The 21,323-nt window shown below is 41.5% G+C and overlaps 1 protein-coding gene across 1 annotated transcript in view; it reads right to left on the bottom strand.

The window, feature by feature from the left end:
- Positions 1 to 21,323, bottom strand: part of MYO5C (myosin VC) — a gene marked incomplete at both ends in the record, with an annotated part of 118,278 nt that overhangs the window by 18,796 nt on the left and 78,159 nt on the right. Inside the window, 5 exons of the mRNA XM_082837233.1 lie at positions 2,559 to 2,648; positions 4,568 to 4,722; positions 6,217 to 6,315; positions 16,958 to 17,045; positions 20,252 to 20,420. Of these exons, the coding sequence (XP_082693359.1) occupies positions 2,559 to 2,648; positions 4,568 to 4,722; positions 6,217 to 6,315; positions 16,958 to 17,045; positions 20,252 to 20,420 (601 nt within the window). The remainder of the gene's footprint in view (positions 1 to 2,558; positions 2,649 to 4,567; positions 4,723 to 6,216; positions 6,316 to 16,957; positions 17,046 to 20,251; positions 20,421 to 21,323) is intronic.

Below are 21,323 nucleotides of genomic sequence, written 5' to 3' on the forward strand. Positions count from 1 at the left end.
ACCAGCTCGGTGCTTTGTGACCACCTAGAGGGGTGGGATAGGGAGCGTGGGAGGGAAGGAGATGCAAGAGGGAAGAGATATGGGAACATATGTATATGTATAACTGATTCACTTTGTTATAAAGCAGAAACTAACACAGCATTGTAAAGCAATTATACTCCAATAAAGATGTAAAAAAAAATTAGAATGTAGACATGTAGAAAATTTAAATACTATCTCTACTAATGATATTATAATAAGCTTCTACTATAACTCCTATACTTTAAAACTTGATGTCTGATTTATATCAAATGATTTCTCGATGTTTGTGGTAGCATTTATTTTCTATAACTAACTACACTTGATGCTTAAATGACATGGGTTTGAACTACATGGGTCTACTTACATGTGGATTTTTTCACTAAATATGTACTGTAGTACCACATGATCCACAGTTGATTGAATCTGAGGTTGGGTCAACTGTAAACATTACTGTCCTGTTTATTTCCCTGACAAATATGTGCCTCCAGAGCTACACTACATTGGAAAACAACTCCCATGGAAGCTCACAGAAAAAACTGCAAAGCACCCAAGGAAATGAACTTCTGTAAGAGGTTGGTAGGTGAATAAATGAGATTCATAACTTTATAATTAGAGTATAGACCAATCTGAAATATTTTAAAATGTGGGTTCTGGGCTGAATATTTGTCCCCCGCTTCAAATTTATATATTGAAGCCCTAACCTCCAGGGTGGCTATATTTGGAGATGGGGTCTCTAAGGAAGTTACTAAGGTTAAATGAAGTAATAGGGTGGGGTCCTGATCTGATAGGATTAGTGTTCTTACAGAAGGAGACAGCAGAGAGCTCAATCTCTCTTTCTACCCCATGCACTGAGGAAAGGCCATGTGACTACATAGTGAGAAGGTGGCTGTCTGCAAGCCCAGAAGTGATCTCTCAACCATGCCTGCACCCTGATCTTGGGCTTCTGTCCTCCAGAACTATGAGAAAATAAATTTCTGTTGTTTAGGCCACCTAGTCTGTGCTAGCAGACCAAGCAGAGTAAGAAAATATGTTTACCATGTTCAAAGAGATAAAAGAAAAAAAACATTAAGAATAGGACATTATAAAAGGCAGAGGTGAAAAAGAACCATTGACATTTTTGAAATAAAAATATAGTAATTAAAAACCACTCAGACAGGGACAAGAACATTGTATACATGGCAGAAGGGGGTAAAGAAAGGATTTTTAAAAATGGTGTTGAATAATGCCTCCCATTAAGGCCTCACAGATGCCAGTCTGTCTTAAATGGGCTGGTCTTCCCCCCTCCCCCCAATATTCCTTTTGGTTAGAGGTTGGATTTTCTTTACTTATTTCTCCTTTTATTCAATACTACCAGTAGGATTATTTTTATATTTTATTTTACTTTCTATCCATTGGGACAACTGGCTATCCACATGGAAGAAGATATGAGATCATTACCTCACATGTCAACTTGGGATAAATAATCATACCAATTTTGGATAAAAGCATAATTATGAACTCTAAATTTGAATTATCAGTTTAGAAGAAAGAATAACTTCATGATCTCAGGGTAGGGAAGAAGTTCTTGAACAAGACATTAAATCAGGTATCATAAAAGAACAGGACTGATAGGTTTAAGTACATCAGAATTCAAAAATTGTGTCTGACAAAGGACTCCATAAGGAAAAGTAGAAGATAAGCCACAATCTACCCATATGTAAAGAACTCCTGCAAATCAATAAGAAAAATAATCACCCTTAAGGAAAATGGAGAGCAGATGTGAGTAGGCAATTTAAAAGGCAACCCAACTGACTAGTAAGCACATGAAATGATGCTTGACCTCACTAGTGATCAAGTAATTACAATTTAAGTCAACAAAGTATCATCTTATACCATGAGACTAATAAATAATAAAATGTCTGTCAATACCTACTGTTGGTAAAGGTATGAGACACTGGAACCTTTACATACTACTGGTAGGACTATAAAATGGTATAACCATTTTGCAGAGCAGTGAAAACCCTGAAAGTCATTTTTGCTATTTTAGGTCAATGAAATATTGCTCTGTGAGTACTTGGAGGTGAAGAGCTTCTTTATGATGTCAGCCCCTTGAAAGTAGAGTCAGAATGGCAAAGGATTTGCAGATTATGGAGGAACAATCAGAGTCTCATAGTGAGAACAGCTATGAAGAAATAGGCATGTTGAACTAACAGCTGTATTTTAGAGTGATAATACTAAAAACTTCAGAATTTTACAACCAGAAGGAAAATGAAAAATCACAGAATCTACCTCATGAATTTTAAGTCAAGAAAACTGAGGCTTAGTACCATGCCCGAGGTCTATACTTCTTTCTAGAAGCCTTTTTGCCTGTGACTTCCATTCAGCTGGTGATGTGAAGCTGGTCTCCTGGGTAAGGGGGGAGTAAGAAAGCCAGCTGGAGCAGAAGCTGCCCCTGGAGCTGGGCATCCCAATTCCTAACTCCTATGGTGAGTTCTGGCTCATGAGGAGGTAGGAGATTGGCAGTCAGCATAGAACACAGAGTGGGCAGGCAATCCTACCTCTTCTCCACTGTACTGCTTCAGGCAATTGAGGAAATGACAAGTATTGGAAAGCCAAAAGGACAGCATCTCAAAGTCTTCTAAATGTTCCTTTAAAAAACAACAACAACAAGAAAAGACAAAGTTGGATTTTGGTGCTGGATTTGGTACCTCTGAGCCAAGAACAGACATATCTTACCTGTTTGGTTAGCTGGTGGCTTTTGACCGAAAAGAATTCCTTTTTTATTCATTAAAGATTTTATTAAATTTCTACCATAAAAATAAGCTCTTATATTTATTTAGCACGTTATGGTTTGCAAAGTATTTCTGTACAGGTTATATCACCTGTTATGATGCTTGAAGCAGGCACTGCAGGAATGCCTGAGAAATGTCTCAGTCCTTGCCTTCCAAAGTTCACATTCTGACTGGTAAGACAGACATGACATATATAGGACACAGTTCAACAGGCCGCCAACAGCCTACATGATGGGCATAGACTGTGCTACAAAAGCTCAAAGGATGCAGAGATGATGTGGAACGTGGACAGCTGAGCAAACCGCAGGAGAGAGGTGGGAGGATGTCCTCCTTGAAGGAAAGGGGTGGACAGACAAGAGCTCAGGATCGAGGACTCTGTTGGCAAGAACACCCCCGCTTATGGGGCAGGAAGGAGAGGAATGAGCAAAGGAAGCAGAGGTAATAAAGACCAGAGAGATAAAAGGAAAACTGGGAAAGTCCTGGGATTTGAAAGACAATGTCAGAGCGTTTCAAGGAGATGGTGCTACTGTTCATTCCACTTAAAGAGAATAAAAATTAAGAAAATACCATTGGATTTAGCAAGAGGAATTACTTGTGATCTTTCTGTGGAGTAATGGAGGTAGAAGCCAGATTGCAAGGGGTGAAAAAAAAAGGCACGGTGGCCAAGGGGGTATGTGGACCAAGTGAGGGTTGCTTTAATGTGCTGTGCACTGGAGGGGGAGGGGTGGGAAGCCACTGAAGAAGCTGAGATGGTAGATGCTGGCAAGGAAGGATTTACACTCCTCATGCCATGTGTCTTTCAGTTTCTAAGTATTTAAGCATTCCAGAGCAGCACGATGGGGCAAATACTGTGTGCCCATGACCTGGAACGTAATGCAAGTGTACCCTGAGAAAACCCAATTTATGAAAATACGGACAGGGAAAACATGAATTTATGGAAGTCTCTTCTAAGAACACAATGGTAGCTCCTGTGAAGACAGTGACTGTAAAGCACCCAGCACCAAATCAATGTTAGTTTTCTACTCCTAACTCCTGATGAATAATGAATTCTTAGTATAAAATTTGGTGGGAGGGGGGATACGGGGAAGAATTATCCATGGCCTGATGCACTCACTGTTTTTATTCTTCCCTTTTCCTAGAGTATTTAAAATAGGATTTAATTGCTCATGACTTTTCTAGAACACATACTTTACTAAAAGTGAGATAGGACTTCCCCAACTAAAAAAATTACATATATCTCAAAATCAAACATTACTTCCCATTTGGAAGGGGAATGAAGAATAATAGATCTATATTTTACTGGTCCCTTACATATAGCTTATCTTCGTTTCTGGGCTGAGAATAAAAGTACATACTGTGGTTTTATAAGGGAGAATTACATAAATGCCAAGGGAAGAGATGAGTAATTTTTCAGTCCTTCCCATTCCTTGGCATTCACACTTGTTATCTGGATAGACACATACTCCTTGCAGCCAGCCCCTCTTTGCAGCCCCGGGGGACAGAAGTGGTGGGGTGGTGGCTACCAGGCTGTAGTCTTGCAGGTAAGGATTTGGGGTCCACTGGCAGATCCCCACCCTTAGGGCTCTCTGACCTAAGTTGTCTTTTCCTAACAGCTTGGATTCTTTTCCTGACTGGGCCTCTGACTGGTTTGAGGAATCATGTGGTTGACCAAAGACCGGAGGTGAAGGATGGGAAAAGTACAGGCAACTGGTCATTCCCACAGGTGTTCCTAAAGTAGCCATGATACCAAGGGCCACGTCAAAGGTAGTTCCTACCTTAACCACCTGCTTGATACCATTAATGGTGCTGTTCATGAGGGACTTGAGCATGTTGGCGTCATTTAGAGAGTCTGCGTAGCGTACACACATGAACAGGATGTGAGCTGGCAGCCCGGGGATCATGTTCACCACCACACCGCGGGGCTTCAGGTCTGGAGCAGAGAGAGTCAGTGAGGATTACAGCTGATGATCAGCTCTCCCAATAAGGAACCTATAATGATGGGGCAGGGGTTATCTGCTTTTCTGTACTTGATGCAGTGCCTGAATGCATAAGGGTGTCTTTTCCCTTGGAGGAGTTCAGGCTGGCGGTTTTCTTGGCAAAAATATACATGCAGGTGCCACCTGCTTCTCTTACTTCTCATTTGCAAAGTACCTTCTCTTTTCTAAGGTTGAATAAAGGACAGAATTTCTTATCTCCAAGGTAACAGAGGAACCCCAGTTCCATGCACCCTCACTTCAGCCTCTATGATGAGGATGGAATATGACCTCAGCAACCACATGCATCTGCCTTGAATAGAGAAAACAGGTACACAGCAGTCCTGCAGAGGAGGACCAGCTGGTCTTGAGTAGAGGAGAATGGCTGGAAGGCAGAGTGGGAATGAAGGGAAGATAGAAACTTTATAGAACAAGTTAAAATAAGCAAACAGGGCTTCCCTGGTGACGCAGTGGTTGAGAGTCCGCCTGCCGATGCAGGGGACACGGGTTCGTGCCCTGGTCCAGGAAGATCCCACATGCCGCGGAGCGGCTGGGCCCGTGAGCCATGGCCGCTAAGCCTGCGTGTCCGGAGCCTGTGCTCCACCAAGGGAGAGGCCACAACAGTGAGAGGCCCCCGTACCGCAAAAAAAAAAAAAAAAAAAAAAGCAAACACAGACCTCCCCATGCCTGCATTAAGACAGGGGAACAAAGAGGCCCCACAGCTGTGCACCAGTGAGGGTGGAAAGGAAAGGGTAGGGGTGCTCATGTCCTCTGAGGGGAGTCAATTAGCACAAGAGGAGTAAGGCTACATATGGGCTTTCTGCTTTGAGATGTTACAACCCACTGATAGGGAGGCAGCTTTTCTCCTTTTCCGTGGAAAACCATGTGGTTTTCATGGTGAAGACAGTCTAGTAAGATTGTTTCTAAGACCACCAACCCCAGCGTATGCCCACTGGGAGATTCCTGTAACTGAGGTGTGGCTGGAAAGCCTCCACCATACTGCCTGCAAATAAATTTCTCAGCAGAAGTCAGATGGAACAAAGGGACCACAATTACTTTTTCCATGGCTCCTGTGCTGAGACACAAAGATGAGGAGATGTGTCTTCTACCCTGACCATGTGATGAGACTTGGGAAGAGGTTAGGGCAGCGCTTCTCAACTGAAGGCAAGGTACCCCCAGAGGGCATCTGGCAATGTCTGGAGGCATTTCTTATTGTCGTGGCTAGGTGTTGCTACTGGCTTCTACAGAATAGAAGCCAACGACACTGCTCAATATTCTACAGTGCAAAGCCCCTCCCCACCCCAAACAAAGAATTACGTGGTCAACAGTGGTGAGGCTGAGAAGAAGCAGTGGAGGAAGAAGAGGAAATACCCCTGCCCAAGACCGTAGCAATGGCTGATGCTCAAGTTCTCAAAGATAGAGCGAAAATTCAGAGTTCCAGGTTTCACTACCAAGAATGAGGTTTTGGATGAGCTTGGCCTCGTCTTCTCTCTTGTATTCCAGCATTCCAAGGGACTCCTTGGGTCCTGAGGACAGGTGCACATCATTGGCTGTAGGCAGAGGCAAACAATCAACTAAATACACAAAAACAACTTTCACCAGCATTATCATGAGACTACTCTGTCTCTTTCCATCCCATACTGGCTGGTTTGCCCATGAACTCCTGTGGCTTTCTGATAAATGCAAACTTTATTAAATCCTGAAGAATTTCTTCTGGTAGTGATTCTTATCTGTGAGTATATCAATGAGTACAGCTGCTGGTATATATCCTCATGAGCACCTGGTATATATCGAGCACAGTGGGGATATGAAAACAATCCAAGATGATGCTCTTGCCTTCAGGACACTGACATTACAGTTAAAGAAAGGAGATTCACAAAACATGTGGTGTGCAAAACACCAAACTGCATGATCCCAAGGTGGCTGGCCTAGCTTCCTATGTGCCATCACAAGGTGCCACAAACTCAGTAGCATAAAGCACAATTTTTAAAAAAATATAATTAAAAAAGTTTCACATTTCTGGAGGTCATAGACTGAAATAGATCTTACACTGCTAAAATCAAAGTGTCAGCAGAGCTGTGTTTCTTCTGGAGGCTCTAGGGGAGAACTCATTTCTTGCCTTTTCCAGCTTCTAGAGGCTGCCCATTTGGCTTGTGGCCACATCACCCTGACCTCTGCTTCTATCATCACATCTTTCTCTCTCTGCTTATATTGTCATATCACCTTCTCTCACCTTGTCATTCCTGCCTCTCTTATAAGGTCTTTTGTGATTATTGTACATTGAATCCACCTGGATAATCCAGGCGACTCTCCCCAACTCAAGACCCTTCACTTAATCACATCTGCAAAATCCCTTCTGCCATGTAAGGTAACATATTCACAGGCTCTGGGGATTGGGACATGGACATCTTTGGGTGGGCCACAGTCTGCCCTCTGGTCCCCAAAGATTCATGTCCATTCTGGGAGGAGGAGATGTACACAGAAGCATAGGTTAGAGAGTCAGAAAGACTTTAAAGATGCCATGCTGCTGAATTCGAAGATGGTGGAAGAAGCCCATAAGTCAGTAAAAGTGGGTGGCTTCTAGAAGAAGGAAAAGGCAAGAGAACAGAATCTCCCCCTAAAGCCTACAGAAGCCCTGCTGACATGTTGACTTTAACCCTGTGAAGACCATTTTGAACTTCTGACCTCTAGAACTGTAAGACTTGTGTTTTATTAAGCCACTAATTTTATGGTGATCTGTTAGGCAGCCATAGGAAATAAATACAGGGGACATAAGACTTTACGCATAGGTAGGTTGGAACTGTTGAAAAATTCTTCTTGAAGGAGGCAGCACTCCAGTTGGGCCAAGAAAAGTGAGTAGGCTCTGATGGATGAAAAAGAAGATAATCCAGGTAAAGAGTTAACAGAACTCTCTTCTACTGCATGAGAGTCTGTCCTGTTGACTTACTAGCTCTGTTCCCTTGGAGACTGATAAAGGTAGAATGTTAACTGTTTTACTAAGCAACCTGCTTATGCTAAGAATAACCTCTGATTGCTGAACTGCATCTGGACTGGGAAGAACAATAAATGAAGCAGAAATACATGATAAGAACATCATACTTTGGGTATTCTTAAGTGTGGTCACTTGTACCTGACCATATTCCTTGGGAGCTAGTGCCACCTATGGAGTGTCCAAAAGGTACTGGCTTCCTGACCACAGCCATGTGAATGAGCTTGGAGACAGGCACTCCAGCCCCAGCTAAGCCTTCAGATGACTGCATCCCTGCTGATGACTTCACTGCAACTCACAGCGAGGACCACCCAGCTAAGCCACTTATGGATTCTTGACCTTCAGAACTGTGTTTTTTTTTTTTTACATCTTTATTGGAGTATAATTGCTTTACAACGGTGTGTTAGTTTCTCCTTTATAACAACGTGAATCAATTATACATATACATATGTTTCCATATCTCTTCCCTCTTGCATCTCCCTCACTATCCCACCCCTCTAGGTGGTCACAAAGCACCGAGCTGATCTCCCTGTGCTATGTGGCTGCTTCCTACTAGCTATCTATTTTACGTTTGGTAGTGTATATATGTCCATGCCACTCTCTCGCTTTGTCATAGCTTACCCTTCCCCCTCCCCATATCCTCAAGTGCATTCTCTAGTAGGTCTGTGTCTTTATTCCTGTCTTATCCCTAGGTTCTTCATGACATTTTTTCCCCTTAGATTCCATATGTATGTGTTAGCATACGGTATTTGTCTTTCTCTTTCTGACTTACTTCACTCTGTATGACAGACTCTAGGTCCATCCATCTCACTACAAATAACTCAATTTTGTTTCTTTTTATGGCTGAGTAATATTCCGTTGTATATATGTGCCACATCTTCTTTATCCATTCATCAGATGATGGACACTTAGGCTGAGAAACTGTGGTGTTTTTTTGTTTTTTTTTTTAACATCTTTATTGGAGTATAATTGCTTTACAATGGTGTGTTAGTTTCTGCTGTAAAACAAAGTGAATCAGCTATACATATACATATATCCCCATATCTCCTCCCTCTTGCATCTCCCTCCCACCCTCCCCCTATCTCATCCCTCCAGGTGGTCACAAAGCACCGAGATGATCTCCGTGTGCTATGCAGCTGCTTCCCACTAGCTATCTATTTTACATTTGGTAGTATATATAAGTCCATGCCACTCTCTCACTTCGTCCCAGCTTACCCTTCCCCTTCCCCATGTCCTTAAGTCCATTCTCTACACCTGCGTCTTTATTCCTGCTAAATTTTGGGATAGTTTGTTATATGACGATAGATACATGATACAGGAAGGAAAGCTGATGTATTCCACTTTAGACACACTGGGTTGGAGGTGATAATAGAAAGGTGAAGGAGTAGTCTTAGAGGCAAAAAGAGACTGGGACTCAGAAAAGTGAGGAATGGCAGGTGGATTTTGGAAGTCCTTATGTAGCGATGGCAGTTCCTTCATTCATTCCAACAATGGGGACACCACTGGGCAATGGGAAGGACAGACATGGTCTCTGCCCTCATGAGGGCAGACTGACCTTTATCATTAATTATTGAAGCGGAAAGATCCTCATTTTTGTTTTGGACATATTAAATGTGAGGTGAGAGCTGAATAAATAACAGTAAAGGAGCTTTTCAAAGAAAGGAATATAGTAAAAAGAACAGAGAACTGAAGATACAGCCTTAGTGATAAAGGTTGGGAGGAAGAAGCAATACTGAACAAAAGAGTAAAGGGAGTTAGAAGAGAGAAGTCAGAAAAGTTCAGTGACACAGAAGTGGGTGAAGGGAGAGAGACCTTCAAGATGGCAGAGAAGTAAGACGTGATCACCTTCCTCCCCACAAATACACCAGAAATACATCTACATGTGGAACAACTCCTACAGAACACCTACTGAATGCTGGCAGAAGACCTCAGACTTTCCAAAAGATATATATATATAAATTTTTTCCTTTTTCTCTTTTTGTGAGTGTATGCTTCTTTGTGTGATTTTTGTCTGTATAGCTTTGCTTTTACCATTTGTCCCAGCATTCTGTCTGTCCATTTTTGTTTTTGTTTTTTTGTATAGTTTTTAGAGCTTCTTATCATTGCTGGATTTGGTGTTTTTTTTTTTTTTTTTTTTTGCAGTACGCGGGCCTCTCACTGTTGTGGCCTCTCCCGTTGCGGAGCACAGGTTCCGGACGCGCAGGCTCAGCAGCCATGGCTCACGAGCCCAGCCGCTCTGCGCGTGTGGCATCTTCCTGGACCAGGGCACGAACCCGTGTCCCCTGCATCGGCAGGCAGACTCTCAACCACTGCGCCACCAGGGAAGCCCTGTATTTGTTTTTTGGTTTGGTTGCTCTCTTCTTTCTTTCTTTTTTTTTAAATTACTTTTTAATTTTTAAAAATTTTTAATAATTTATTTTAATTTTTTATTTTAATAACTTTTTTTTCTTTCTTTCTTTTGTTCTCCCTTTTATTCTGAGCCGTGTGGCTGACAGCATCTTGGTGCTCCAGCCAGGTGTAAGGCCTGTGCCTCTGAGGTGGGATAGCCAAGTTTAGGACATTGGTCCACCAGATACTTCCCGTCTCCATGTAATATCAAATGGCAAAACATCTCCGAGAGATCTCCATCTCAACGCTAAGACCCAGCTTCACTCAACAACCAGCAAGCTACAGTGCTGGACATCCTATGCCAAACAACTAGCAAGACAGGAACACAACCCCACCCATTAGCAGAGAGGCTGCCTAAAATCATAATAAGGTCTCAGGTACCTTAAAACATACCACTGGACGCAGTCCTGCCCACCAGAAAGACAAGATCCAGCCTCATCCACCGTAACACAGGCACCAATCCCTTCCACCAGGAAGCCTACACAACCCACTGAACCAACCTTACCCACTGGAGGCAGACATCAAAAACAACAGGAACTATGAACCTGCAGCCTGTGAAAAGGAGACCCCAAACACAGTAAGTAAGTTAAGCAAAATAAGAAGACAGAGAAACACACAGCAGATGAAGGAGTAAGGTAAAAACCCACCAGACCAAACAAGTGAAGAGGAAACAGGCAGTCTACCTGAAAAAGAATTCAGAGTAATGATAGTAAAGATGATCCAAAATCTTGGAAATAGAATGGAGAACATACAAGAAACGTTTAACAAGGACCTAGAAGAACTAAAGCAAACAATGACGAACAACAAAATAAATGAAATTAACAATTCTCTAGAAGGAATCAATAGCAGAATAACTGAGGCAGAAGAATGGATAAGTGACCTGGAAGATAAAATAGTGGAAATAACTGCTGCAGAGCAGAAAAAAGAATGAAAAGAACAGAGAACAGTCTCAGAGACCTCTGGGACATCAAACATACAATCATTTGAATTATAGGGGTCTCAGAAGAAGAAGAGAAAAAGAAAGGGACTGAGAAAATATTTGAAGAGATTATAGTTGAAAACTTCCCTAATATGGGAAAGAAAATAGTCAATCAAGTCCAGGAAGCACAGAGAGTCCCATGCAGGACACATCCAAGGAGAAACATGCTAGGACACATATTAATCAAACTTTCAAAAATTAACATCAAAGAAAAAATATTAAAAGCAGCAAGGGAAAAACAACAAATAACATACAAGGGAATCCCCATAAGGTTAACAGCTGATCTTTCAGCAGAAACTTTGCAAGCCAGAGGGAGTGGCAGGACATATTTAAAGTGATGAAAGGGAAAAACCTACAACCAAGATTACTCTACCCAGCAAGGATCTCATTCAGATTCGACAGAAAAATTGAAACCTTTACAAACAAGCAAAAGCTAAGAGAATTCATCACCACCAAACCAGCTTTACAAAAAATGCTAAAGGAACTTCTCTAGGCAGGAAACACAAGAGAAGGAAAAGACCTAAAATAACAAACCCAAAACAATTAAGAAAATGGTAATAGGAACATACATACTGATAACTACCTTAAATGTAAATGGATTAAATGCACAACCAAAAGACATAGACTGGCTGAATGGATACAATAACAGGACCCGTATATATGCTGTCTACAAGAGACCCACTTCAGACCTAGAGACACATACAGACTGAAAGTGAGGGGATGGAAAAAGTTATTCCATGCAAATGGAAAGCAAAAGAAAGCTGGAGTAGCAATTCTCATATCAGACAAAATAGACTTTAAAACAAAGACTATTACAAGAGACAAAGAAGGACACTACGTAATGATCAAGGGATCAATCAAAGAAGAAGACATAACAATTGTAAACATTTATGCACCCAACATAGGAGCACCTCAATACATAAGGCAACTGCTAACAGCCATAAAAGGGGAAATCAACAGTAACACAATCATAGTAGGGAACCTCAACACCCCGCTTTCACCAATGGACAGATCATCCAAAATGAAAATAAATAAGGAAACACAAGCTTTAAATGATGCATTAAACACGATGGACTTAATTGATATTTATAGGACATTCCATCCAAAAACAACAGGATACACTTTCTTCTCAAGTGCTCATAGAACATTCTCCAGGATAGATCATATCTTGGGTCACAAATGAAGTGCTGGTAAATTTAAGAAAATTGAAATTGTATCAAGTATCTTATCCAACCATGACTATCAATTACAGGGAAAAAGTCTGTAAAAAATACAAACACATGGAGGCTAAACAACAAACTACTAAATAACCAAGAGATCACTGAAGAAGTCAAAGAGGAAATCAAAAAATACCTAGAAACAAAAGACAATGAAAACACAATGACCCATAACCTATGGGATGCAGCAAAGGCAGTTCTAAGAGGGAAGTTTATAGCAATACAATCCTACCTTAAGAAACAAGAAACATCTCAAATAAACAACCCAACCTTACAACTAAAGCAATTAGAGAAAGAAGAACAAAAAAACCCCAAACCTAGCAGAAGGAAAGAAATCATAAAGATCAGATCAGAAATAAATGAAAAAGAAATGAAGGAAACAACAGCAAAGATCAATAAACTAAAAGCTGTTTTTTTGAGAAGATAAACAAAATTGATAAACCATTAGCTAGACTCATCAAGGAAAAAAGGGAGAAGACTCAAATCAATAGAATTAGAAATGAAAAAGCAGAAGTAACAACTGACACTGCAAAAATACAAAGGATCATGAGAGATTACTACAAGCAACTGTATACCAATAAAATGGACAACCTGGAATAAATGGACAAATTCTTAGAAAAGCACAACCTTCCGAGACTGAACCAGGAAGAAATAGAAAATATAAACAGACCAGTCACAAACACTGAAGTTGAGACTGTGATTAAAAATCTTCCAATAACCAAAAGCCAGATGGCTTCACAGGTGAATTCTATCAAATATTCAGAGAAGAGCTAACACCTGTCCTTCTCAAACTCTTCCAAAATATAGCAGAGGGAGGAACACTCCCAAACTCATTCTATGAGGCTATAATCACCCTGATACTAAAACCAGACAAAGATGTCACAAAGAAAGAAAACTACAGGCCAATATCACTGATGAACATAGATGCAAAAGTTCTCAGCAAAATACTAGCAAACAGAATCCAACAGCACATTAAAAGGATCATACACCATGATCAAGTGGGGTTTATCCCAGGAATGCAAGGATTATTCAAAATATGCAACTCAATCAATACGATAAACCATATTAACAAACTGAAGGAGAAAAACTATATGATCATCTCAATAGATGCAGAAAAAACTTTCAACAAAATTCAACACACATTTATGATAAAAACCCTCCAGAAAGTAGGCATAGAGGGAACTTACCTCAACATAATAAAGGCCATATGTGACAAACCCACAGCCAACATCATTTTCAATGGTGAAAAACTGAAACCATTTCCTCTAAGATCAGGAACAAGACAAGGTTGACCACTCTCACCACTATTATTCAACATAGTTTTGGAAGTTTTAGCCACAGCAATCAGAGAAGAAAAAGAAATAAAAGGAATCCAAATCAGAAAAGAAGAAGTACAACTGTCACTGTTTGCAGATGACATGATACTATACATAGAGAATCCTAAAGATGCTACCAGAAAACTACTAGAGCTAATCAATGAATTTGGTAAAGTAGCAGGATACAAAATTAATGCATAGAAATCTCTTGCATTCCTATACACTAATGATGAAAAATCTGAAGGAGAAATTAAGGAAACACTCCTATTTACCACTGCAACAAAAATAATAAAATATCTAGGAATAAACCTACCTAAGGAGACAAAAGACCTGCATGCAGAAAATTATAAGACACTGATGAAAGAAATTAAAGATGATACAAACAGATGGAGAGATATACCATGTTCTTGGATTGGAAGAATCAACACTGTGAAAATGACTCTACTACCCAAAGCAATCTACAGATTCAATGCAATCCCTATCAAACTACCAATGGCATTTTTCACAGAACTAGAACAACAAATCTCACAATTTGTATGGAGACACAAAAGACCCTGAATAGCCAAAGCAATCTTGAGAAAGAAAAACGGAGCTGGAGGAATCAGCCTCCCGGACTTCAGATTATACTACTTGAAGCTACAGTAATCAAGACAGTATGATACTGGCACAAAAACAGGAATATAGGTCAATGGAACAGGATAGAAAGCCCAGAGATAAGCCCATGCACATATTGTCACCTTATTTTTGACAAAGGAGGCAAGAATACATGATGCAGAAAAGACAGTCTCTTGAATAAGTGGTGCTGGCAAAACTGGACAGCTACATGTAAAAGAATGAAATTAGGACACTCCCTAACACCATACACAAAAATAAACTCAAAATGGATTAAAGACCTAAATGTAAGGCCAGACACTATCAAACTCTTAGAGGAAAACATAGGCAGAACACTCTATGACATAAATCACAGCAAGACCCTTTTCCACCCATCTCCTAGAGATATGGAAATAAAATCAAACAAATGGGACCTAAAGAAACATAAAAGGTTTTGCACAGCAAAGGAAACCATAAACAAGACGAAAAGACAACCCTCAGAATGGGAGAAAATATTTGCAAATGAAGCAACTGACAAAGGATTAATCTCCAAAATTTACAAGCAGCTCACACAGCTCAATAACAAAAAAACAAACAACCCAATCCAAAAATGGGCAGAAGACCTAAACAGACATTTCTCCAAAGAAGATATACAGATTGCCAACAAACACATGAAAGAATGCTCAACATCATTAATCACTGGAGAAATGCAAATCAAAACTGCAATGAGATATCGTCTCACACCAGTCAGAATGGCCATCATCAGAAAGTCTAGAAACAATAAACTCTGGAGAGGGTGTGGAGAAAAGGGAACACTCTTGCACTGTTGGTGGGAATGTAAATTGATACAGCCACTATGGAGATCAGTATGGAGGTTCCTTAAAAAACTAAAAATAGAACTACCATGTGACCCAGCAATCCCACTACTGGGCATATACCCTGAGCAAACCATAATTCAAAAAGAGTCATGTACCAAAATGTTCATTGCAGCTCTATTTACAATAGCCAGGACATGGAGGCAACCTAGGTGTCCATCATCGGATGAATGGATAGAGAAGATGTGGCCCACGTATACAATGGAATGTTCCTCAGCCATGAAAAGAAATGAAATTGAGATATTTGTAGTGAGGTGGATGGACCTAGAGTCTGTCATACAGAGTGATGTAAGTCAGAAAGGAAAAACAAATACCATATGCTAACACATATATATGGAATCTAAGAGAAAAAAAAAAAGGTCATTAAGAACCTAGGGTTAAGATGGGAATAAAGACACAGACCTACTAGAGAATGCACTTGAGGATATGGGGAGGGGGAAGGGTAAGCTGTGACAAAGTGAGAGAGTGGCATGGACATATATACACTACCAAACGTAAAACAGATAGCTAGTGGGAAGCAGCCGCATAGCACAGGGAGATCAGCTCGGTGGTGTGGGGGTGGGATAGGGAGGGTGGGAGGGAGGGAGATGCAAGAGGGAAGAGATATGGGAACATATGTATATGTATAACTGATTCACTTTGTTATAAAGCAGAAACTAACACACCATTGTAAAGCAATTATACTCCAATGAAGATGTTTAAAAAAAAAAAAAGAGTCATGTACCACAATGTTCATTGCAGCTCTATTTACAATAGCCAGGACATGGAAGCAACCTAAGTGCCCATCAACAGATGAATGGACAAAGAAGATGTGGCACATATATACAATGGAATATTACTCAGCCATAAAAAGAAACAAAATTGAGTTATTTGTAGTGAGGTGGATGGACGTAGATTCTGTCATACAGAGTGAAGTAAGTCACAAAGAGAAAAACAAATACCGTGTGCTAACACATATATATGGAATCTAATAAAGAAAAAACAAATGGTTCTGAAGAACCTAGGGGCAGGACAGGAATAAAGACATAGATGGAGAGAATGGACTTGAGGACATGCAGAGGGGGAAGGGTAAGCTGGGACAAAGTGAGAGAGTGGCATGGACATATAAACACTACCAAACGTAAAACAGATAGCTAGTGGGCAGCAGCCACATAGCACAGGGAGATCAGCTCGGTGCTTTGTGACCACCTAGAAGGGTGAGATAGGGAGGGTGGGAGGGAGACGCAAGAGGGAGGGGATATGGGGATATATGTATATGTATAGCTGATTCACTTTGTTATACAGCAGAAACTAACACACCATTGTAAGGCAACTGTACTCCAATAAAGATGTAAAAAAAAAAGAAGCGTGTGAAGGAAAGAAAGGCAGAGGGTCCTTTTCCCAGGAGCTCATGAGGACACTCAGTGTACAGTTCAGTCCATGTTTAGGACTGCTGTCCAGCTTCTTAGTTGTCTACTTCTTTTTTCTAATAGAAACTGGGATATTGATTCCATGTCACTGAGAGAGGAAATAAATTTTAAAGCCATTAAATTTGAGACTTTCTCACAGTTTCATTTTTACAAGGAGAGAGCTAACAGAGAAAGAGGTTAAAAGTAGTCATTCCAGGGTGTCCCTTACAATTGCAGGAGCATATCTGGTATCATCTGAGAGGTGGTGAGCTATCTTCCTGCCTTGAAGGATCCTTCCATTAGCCCATCACTGAGCCCCAAATCCACCAGTTGAGACCCATTCCTTTGGTTTTCAAATTCTTTGGACCACATCAGGAAATAACATGTCAACACATGTGGACCTTAGCTGAAAGTTCAAAAAATAGGAAACTGAATGTTATTTTTCCTACCTTTTTCAATTGTCTTGGTTAGAGTCTTCACTTGATCTTGTAACTTTTTAATCACTCTGTCCTTCATGTCTAACACTTCTTCAAGATCCTACAGAAATCAAAAGAAACAAGGACATGAGCTCAGAAGCATCTTAACCTATTTTTTTAAAATTTATTTTTAAATTTATTTTTTTATTTTTGGCTGTGCTGGGCCTTCATTTCTGTGCGAGGGCGTTCTCTAGTTGCGGCAAGCCAGGGCCACTCTTCATCGTGGTGCGCGGGCCTCTCACTATCGCAGCCTCTCTTGTTGCGGAGCACAGGCTCCAGACACGCAGGCTCAGTAGTTGTGGCTCACGGACCTAGCTCCTCCACGGCATGTGGGATCTTCCCAGACCAGGGCTCGAACCTGTGTCCCCTGCATTGGCAGGCAGATTCTCAACCACTGCACCACCAACGAAGCCCCTTAACCTATTTTTTGATAATACCTTTACTGAGCTATAATTCACATACCAAACAGTTCACCCATTTGAAGTGTACACTCAATGGTTTTTAGTATACTCAGTTGTGCAACCATCACTATCATCTAATTCCAGAATATTTTCATCACATCAGAAAGAAACATGTAACTTCTAGCTGGCACCCCTTTGTCCTCCTATTCCTTTCCAGCCCTTGGCAACCACTAATCTACCTTCCGTGTCTACATATTTGCCTGTTCTGGACATTTAATATACATGGAATCATACAATGTGTGGCCTTTCATGTTTGGCTTCTTTCAGTTGGCATAATGTTTTCAAGGTTCATCCAAGCTATAGCAGGTATCAGTACTTCACTCCTTTTCGTGGCTGAATAATACCCTATTGTACGGATAGACCACAGTTAACTTGATCTAATTTTCCCTTAATAAAGTAATGCCCATTGTAGAGAATTTAAAAATATGCAGGTGTGCAAATGGGCTCTCTGGATGTCAGAAGCTGCAGGTGGAGAAACTTCAGAGATGTGGGTCCTGGCTTTGCGTCTCCTTCCTGATAAGGGGGTGGCCCAGCCTATGCTGAATTTGGCTCAAGAACCAGGAGAGTCTTGGATGCCTATAAATATTTCCTATAAAGGGCAGAGAGTGTTTAGGTTCTTCCTGAATTCCAAGGGCTTTGACACAGAAAGGATTCAGGCTTCTCTGCTCCAGCAATGCCTACCACGCAGTCAGTCACTGCAGCTTGGGTTCTCGGGTGACTCTCAGAGCCAAGGGAAGTTGTGCTGTGTCTACTCAGTGGCCACCTGTCCCCACTACAGTTCTGTGTCTCTGTTAAACACATGAGGAACTTTATCTGGCCTTACAAGTGGGGAGGTGGGTACAGTTTCTTCCTTTCTATTTCAGCTTATTTTATAATGTATCTAATAATAAAAAAGTTACCCATCAATCCTGGAGAACTTGGAGGAAATCACTGTTCACATTTTGATTTATTTCATTGTTTTTTTCCCCCTAATATGGCACATATACATTGTATAAAATTGGGTCATACTGCATGTAAAGTTTTACATCCTATGTTTCTCTCTCATTATATTGCAGATATTTCCCTCCATCACTGATAATATACCGAACTGTCATTTTAATGGCTAAGTCATATGATACATAATCACTTAATCTACCCACTACTGTTGGACATCCTTTTATTTACTTATTTTTTCTGTGACTAATAACACTATTAGTCTCATTTGTGGGCAAAATCGCCACCTAAGATATAGAAATTATATTCTTTTGTTGCATACTCATCTATTCACTTGTAACACTGAGGCTACTGACTGGTTCAGGAATAGTGTGTTAGAACGAACACGTAGATATGACTGGTCCCCAGCTCCATGCACTGGGGAAGAAACAGGTCCAGCCCTTCCCTGCCTGGGAGGAGAGCCATACACACGAGGTGGGGGGCTCCTGAGGAGGGGCACTGAGTGGGACCTCACTCCTCCCGCAGCATCAGAAACAAACTCACACAAATCCCACACAACTCAGGGATTGACAACACCCACATGCTCACAGCTGAGTGAAGGCTCACACAGGACAAGATGTGCAACACACATGATCACCCACCTACCCTCTCCCTCACCACTGGCTCCTGCTGAGACCCCAGGGACACACACGCAGACACAGCGGCAGAAGGTGGGACAGCCTCTCACATTTAGCAGGCAGTTGCTTATCCAGTGTGATTTGAGAAACCTGTTCTCTGAGAAAGGTGTACCCCTCCTCAAAAAAGATGGTCATCATCCAGGTGCCCTGACTGGAGTGTGTTACTTCCTATTAAATGTTAAACTCTGTGGATTCCTCTTCAAACTTAAATCCTGACATGGCAAAATGTGATTTTACCCTATCATGTTTTTTTCTTGTGAGATAGGAAATGGGGGACCCTGACGACAGGGAGCAGGGCCTGTGGACATGTGCAGGCTGACCAATGCCTGGGTGAGCCCTCCCCTGGTCATGGTCTTGGAGGTTGCCAGGCCAGGAAGGGGCCTGTGAGCATCCACCTCCCAGGAAAGCACCCAGTCTGCTACTTTGGTGCTTCTCATTCTTGTGGGTTTCACACACCAATAAAATTTCAAAAGAACTGCTGGAAGCTGACAGAGTTGCCAAATATCATTTTGACAAGGGCACTGACAATCTGATGAAGATTCTCACAAGTTAAAAAGTTAGTCATCGGCTTCCCTGGTGGCGCAGCGGTTGAGAGTCCGCCTGCCGATGCAGGGGACACGGGTTCGTGCCCCGGTCCGGGAAGATCCCACATGCCGCGGAGCGGCTGGGCCCGTGAGCCATGGCCGCTGAGTCTGCGTGTCCGGAGCCTGTGCTCCACAACGGGAGAGGCCACAACAGTGAGAGGTCCGCGAACCGCAAAAAACAAAACAAACAAACAAACAAAAGTTAGTCATCTACTATCATGATCATTGCATAGAAGAACATTTTGACTCTGAAAACTGCAGGAAGGGCACACACCCCCAGAAGCAAGCAGAGGCCTTTGTTGGGGTAAGCTCTGCTCAGAGAAGGTCACACATCAGCCTATCACCCTCAAGGTGCTCTGGGCCAGGGCGTCGTCATCTCAGATGGGTGCCGTCCATGGGACAGTGCTCAGGTCCTCACCACCCGTCCTCTCTCAGCCCTCGTCAATCCCCAGGCTCCCCTGAGGCAGCTGTAACCTCAGAGACCACCTGTCCTTTGAGATAAGGAAACAGACTGCTCTGGTGGGAGGCAGATGCTGCTCATCGGATGCTTTAGGTGGCCTGACCCCCTGCATACGCAGGCATCACTTATCAACAAGTCACAAAACTCCTCACCCTGTGCTCCACAATGAGGCGAGATGCTTCCTGCCGGAAACTACTCTTGACTTCACTTTCAGTTTCAAATTGTTTCCTCAAGTGCTCGCTGGCCTCCTGCATTTCTTGAATCTTATCCATCAGCTTCTCTTTCTCTTTGGTATACATTTCATTTGGGGCTCCTATGGTTCTGAGAAAAGGATTAGGAAATTTTGGTATCAGTTTGACCGTCATGGAAATGTCTCTCATTGTCACGGCAAGCAGTGATATTTCCAAAGATGGCAAAATACTTTGGCCACTTCATGTGTAAAGCAAGTGGTACCTGAATAGGGGAGTGCTCAAAGTGGGAGGAAGAGACCAGGGTTCGTGAGGTATAAAAGTCCACGTCTGCTCCAGTCTCCTTAACCTGATAAGAAGTTCTTGTCCCCACCTGCCTACACCCTTTGACTGCTCCCACAGGACATCCCTACCCACTTACACCCTTATGACCAAAAGCTCGATAATTATCTCCTTTGTGAAAAGACTGGGAACAGGTACTCCAAAACCCAGCGATCAAAGAGAGAAGAAAAACCCATCCAAAGAGTTCCAAAATGGTGCTCACCACTTTCCTACTGTTTTGGGTCTTCATTTGGCCCCAATCCTACCAAAGAAGTCACATGATGAAAAATGCTCTCTGGGTGGGACATAGAGTGTCCATTTACTGTTCTTAATATCAAGTATCTCAAGGATTTTTAAATTGGAATGGAACACTGATGACAAATTTGACATCTATTCCTCCGATGATTTAAATAATAATATGGGAGTCAATTTTAATCTGATGAGGATGACTTAGAAATGACTATGAATAAAATTCACAGTGAAGAAGTCAGGGTAACTGACTTCTCTGAAGATTATAAAGTTTTACAAAATATTTTTACCATACAAAACTGCAATCTAATCTAAGCTATAAAAAATATTATTTGATATAAGCAATGTTTTGTGGTATGGAAAAACATTAGGATATAAAATGGTACCTTACTAATGAGTGTGAAACTCTAAAACTGTAATTCTAACTTGAGTTATGTATAAATAAGTAAATCTATATTTTATTACA

This window comes from Leucopleurus acutus (assembly GCF_964270905.1).
Source record: "Leucopleurus acutus genome assembly, chromosome: 1".
NCBI classification, from domain to species: Eukaryota; Metazoa; Chordata; class Mammalia; order Artiodactyla; family Delphinidae; genus Leucopleurus; species Leucopleurus acutus.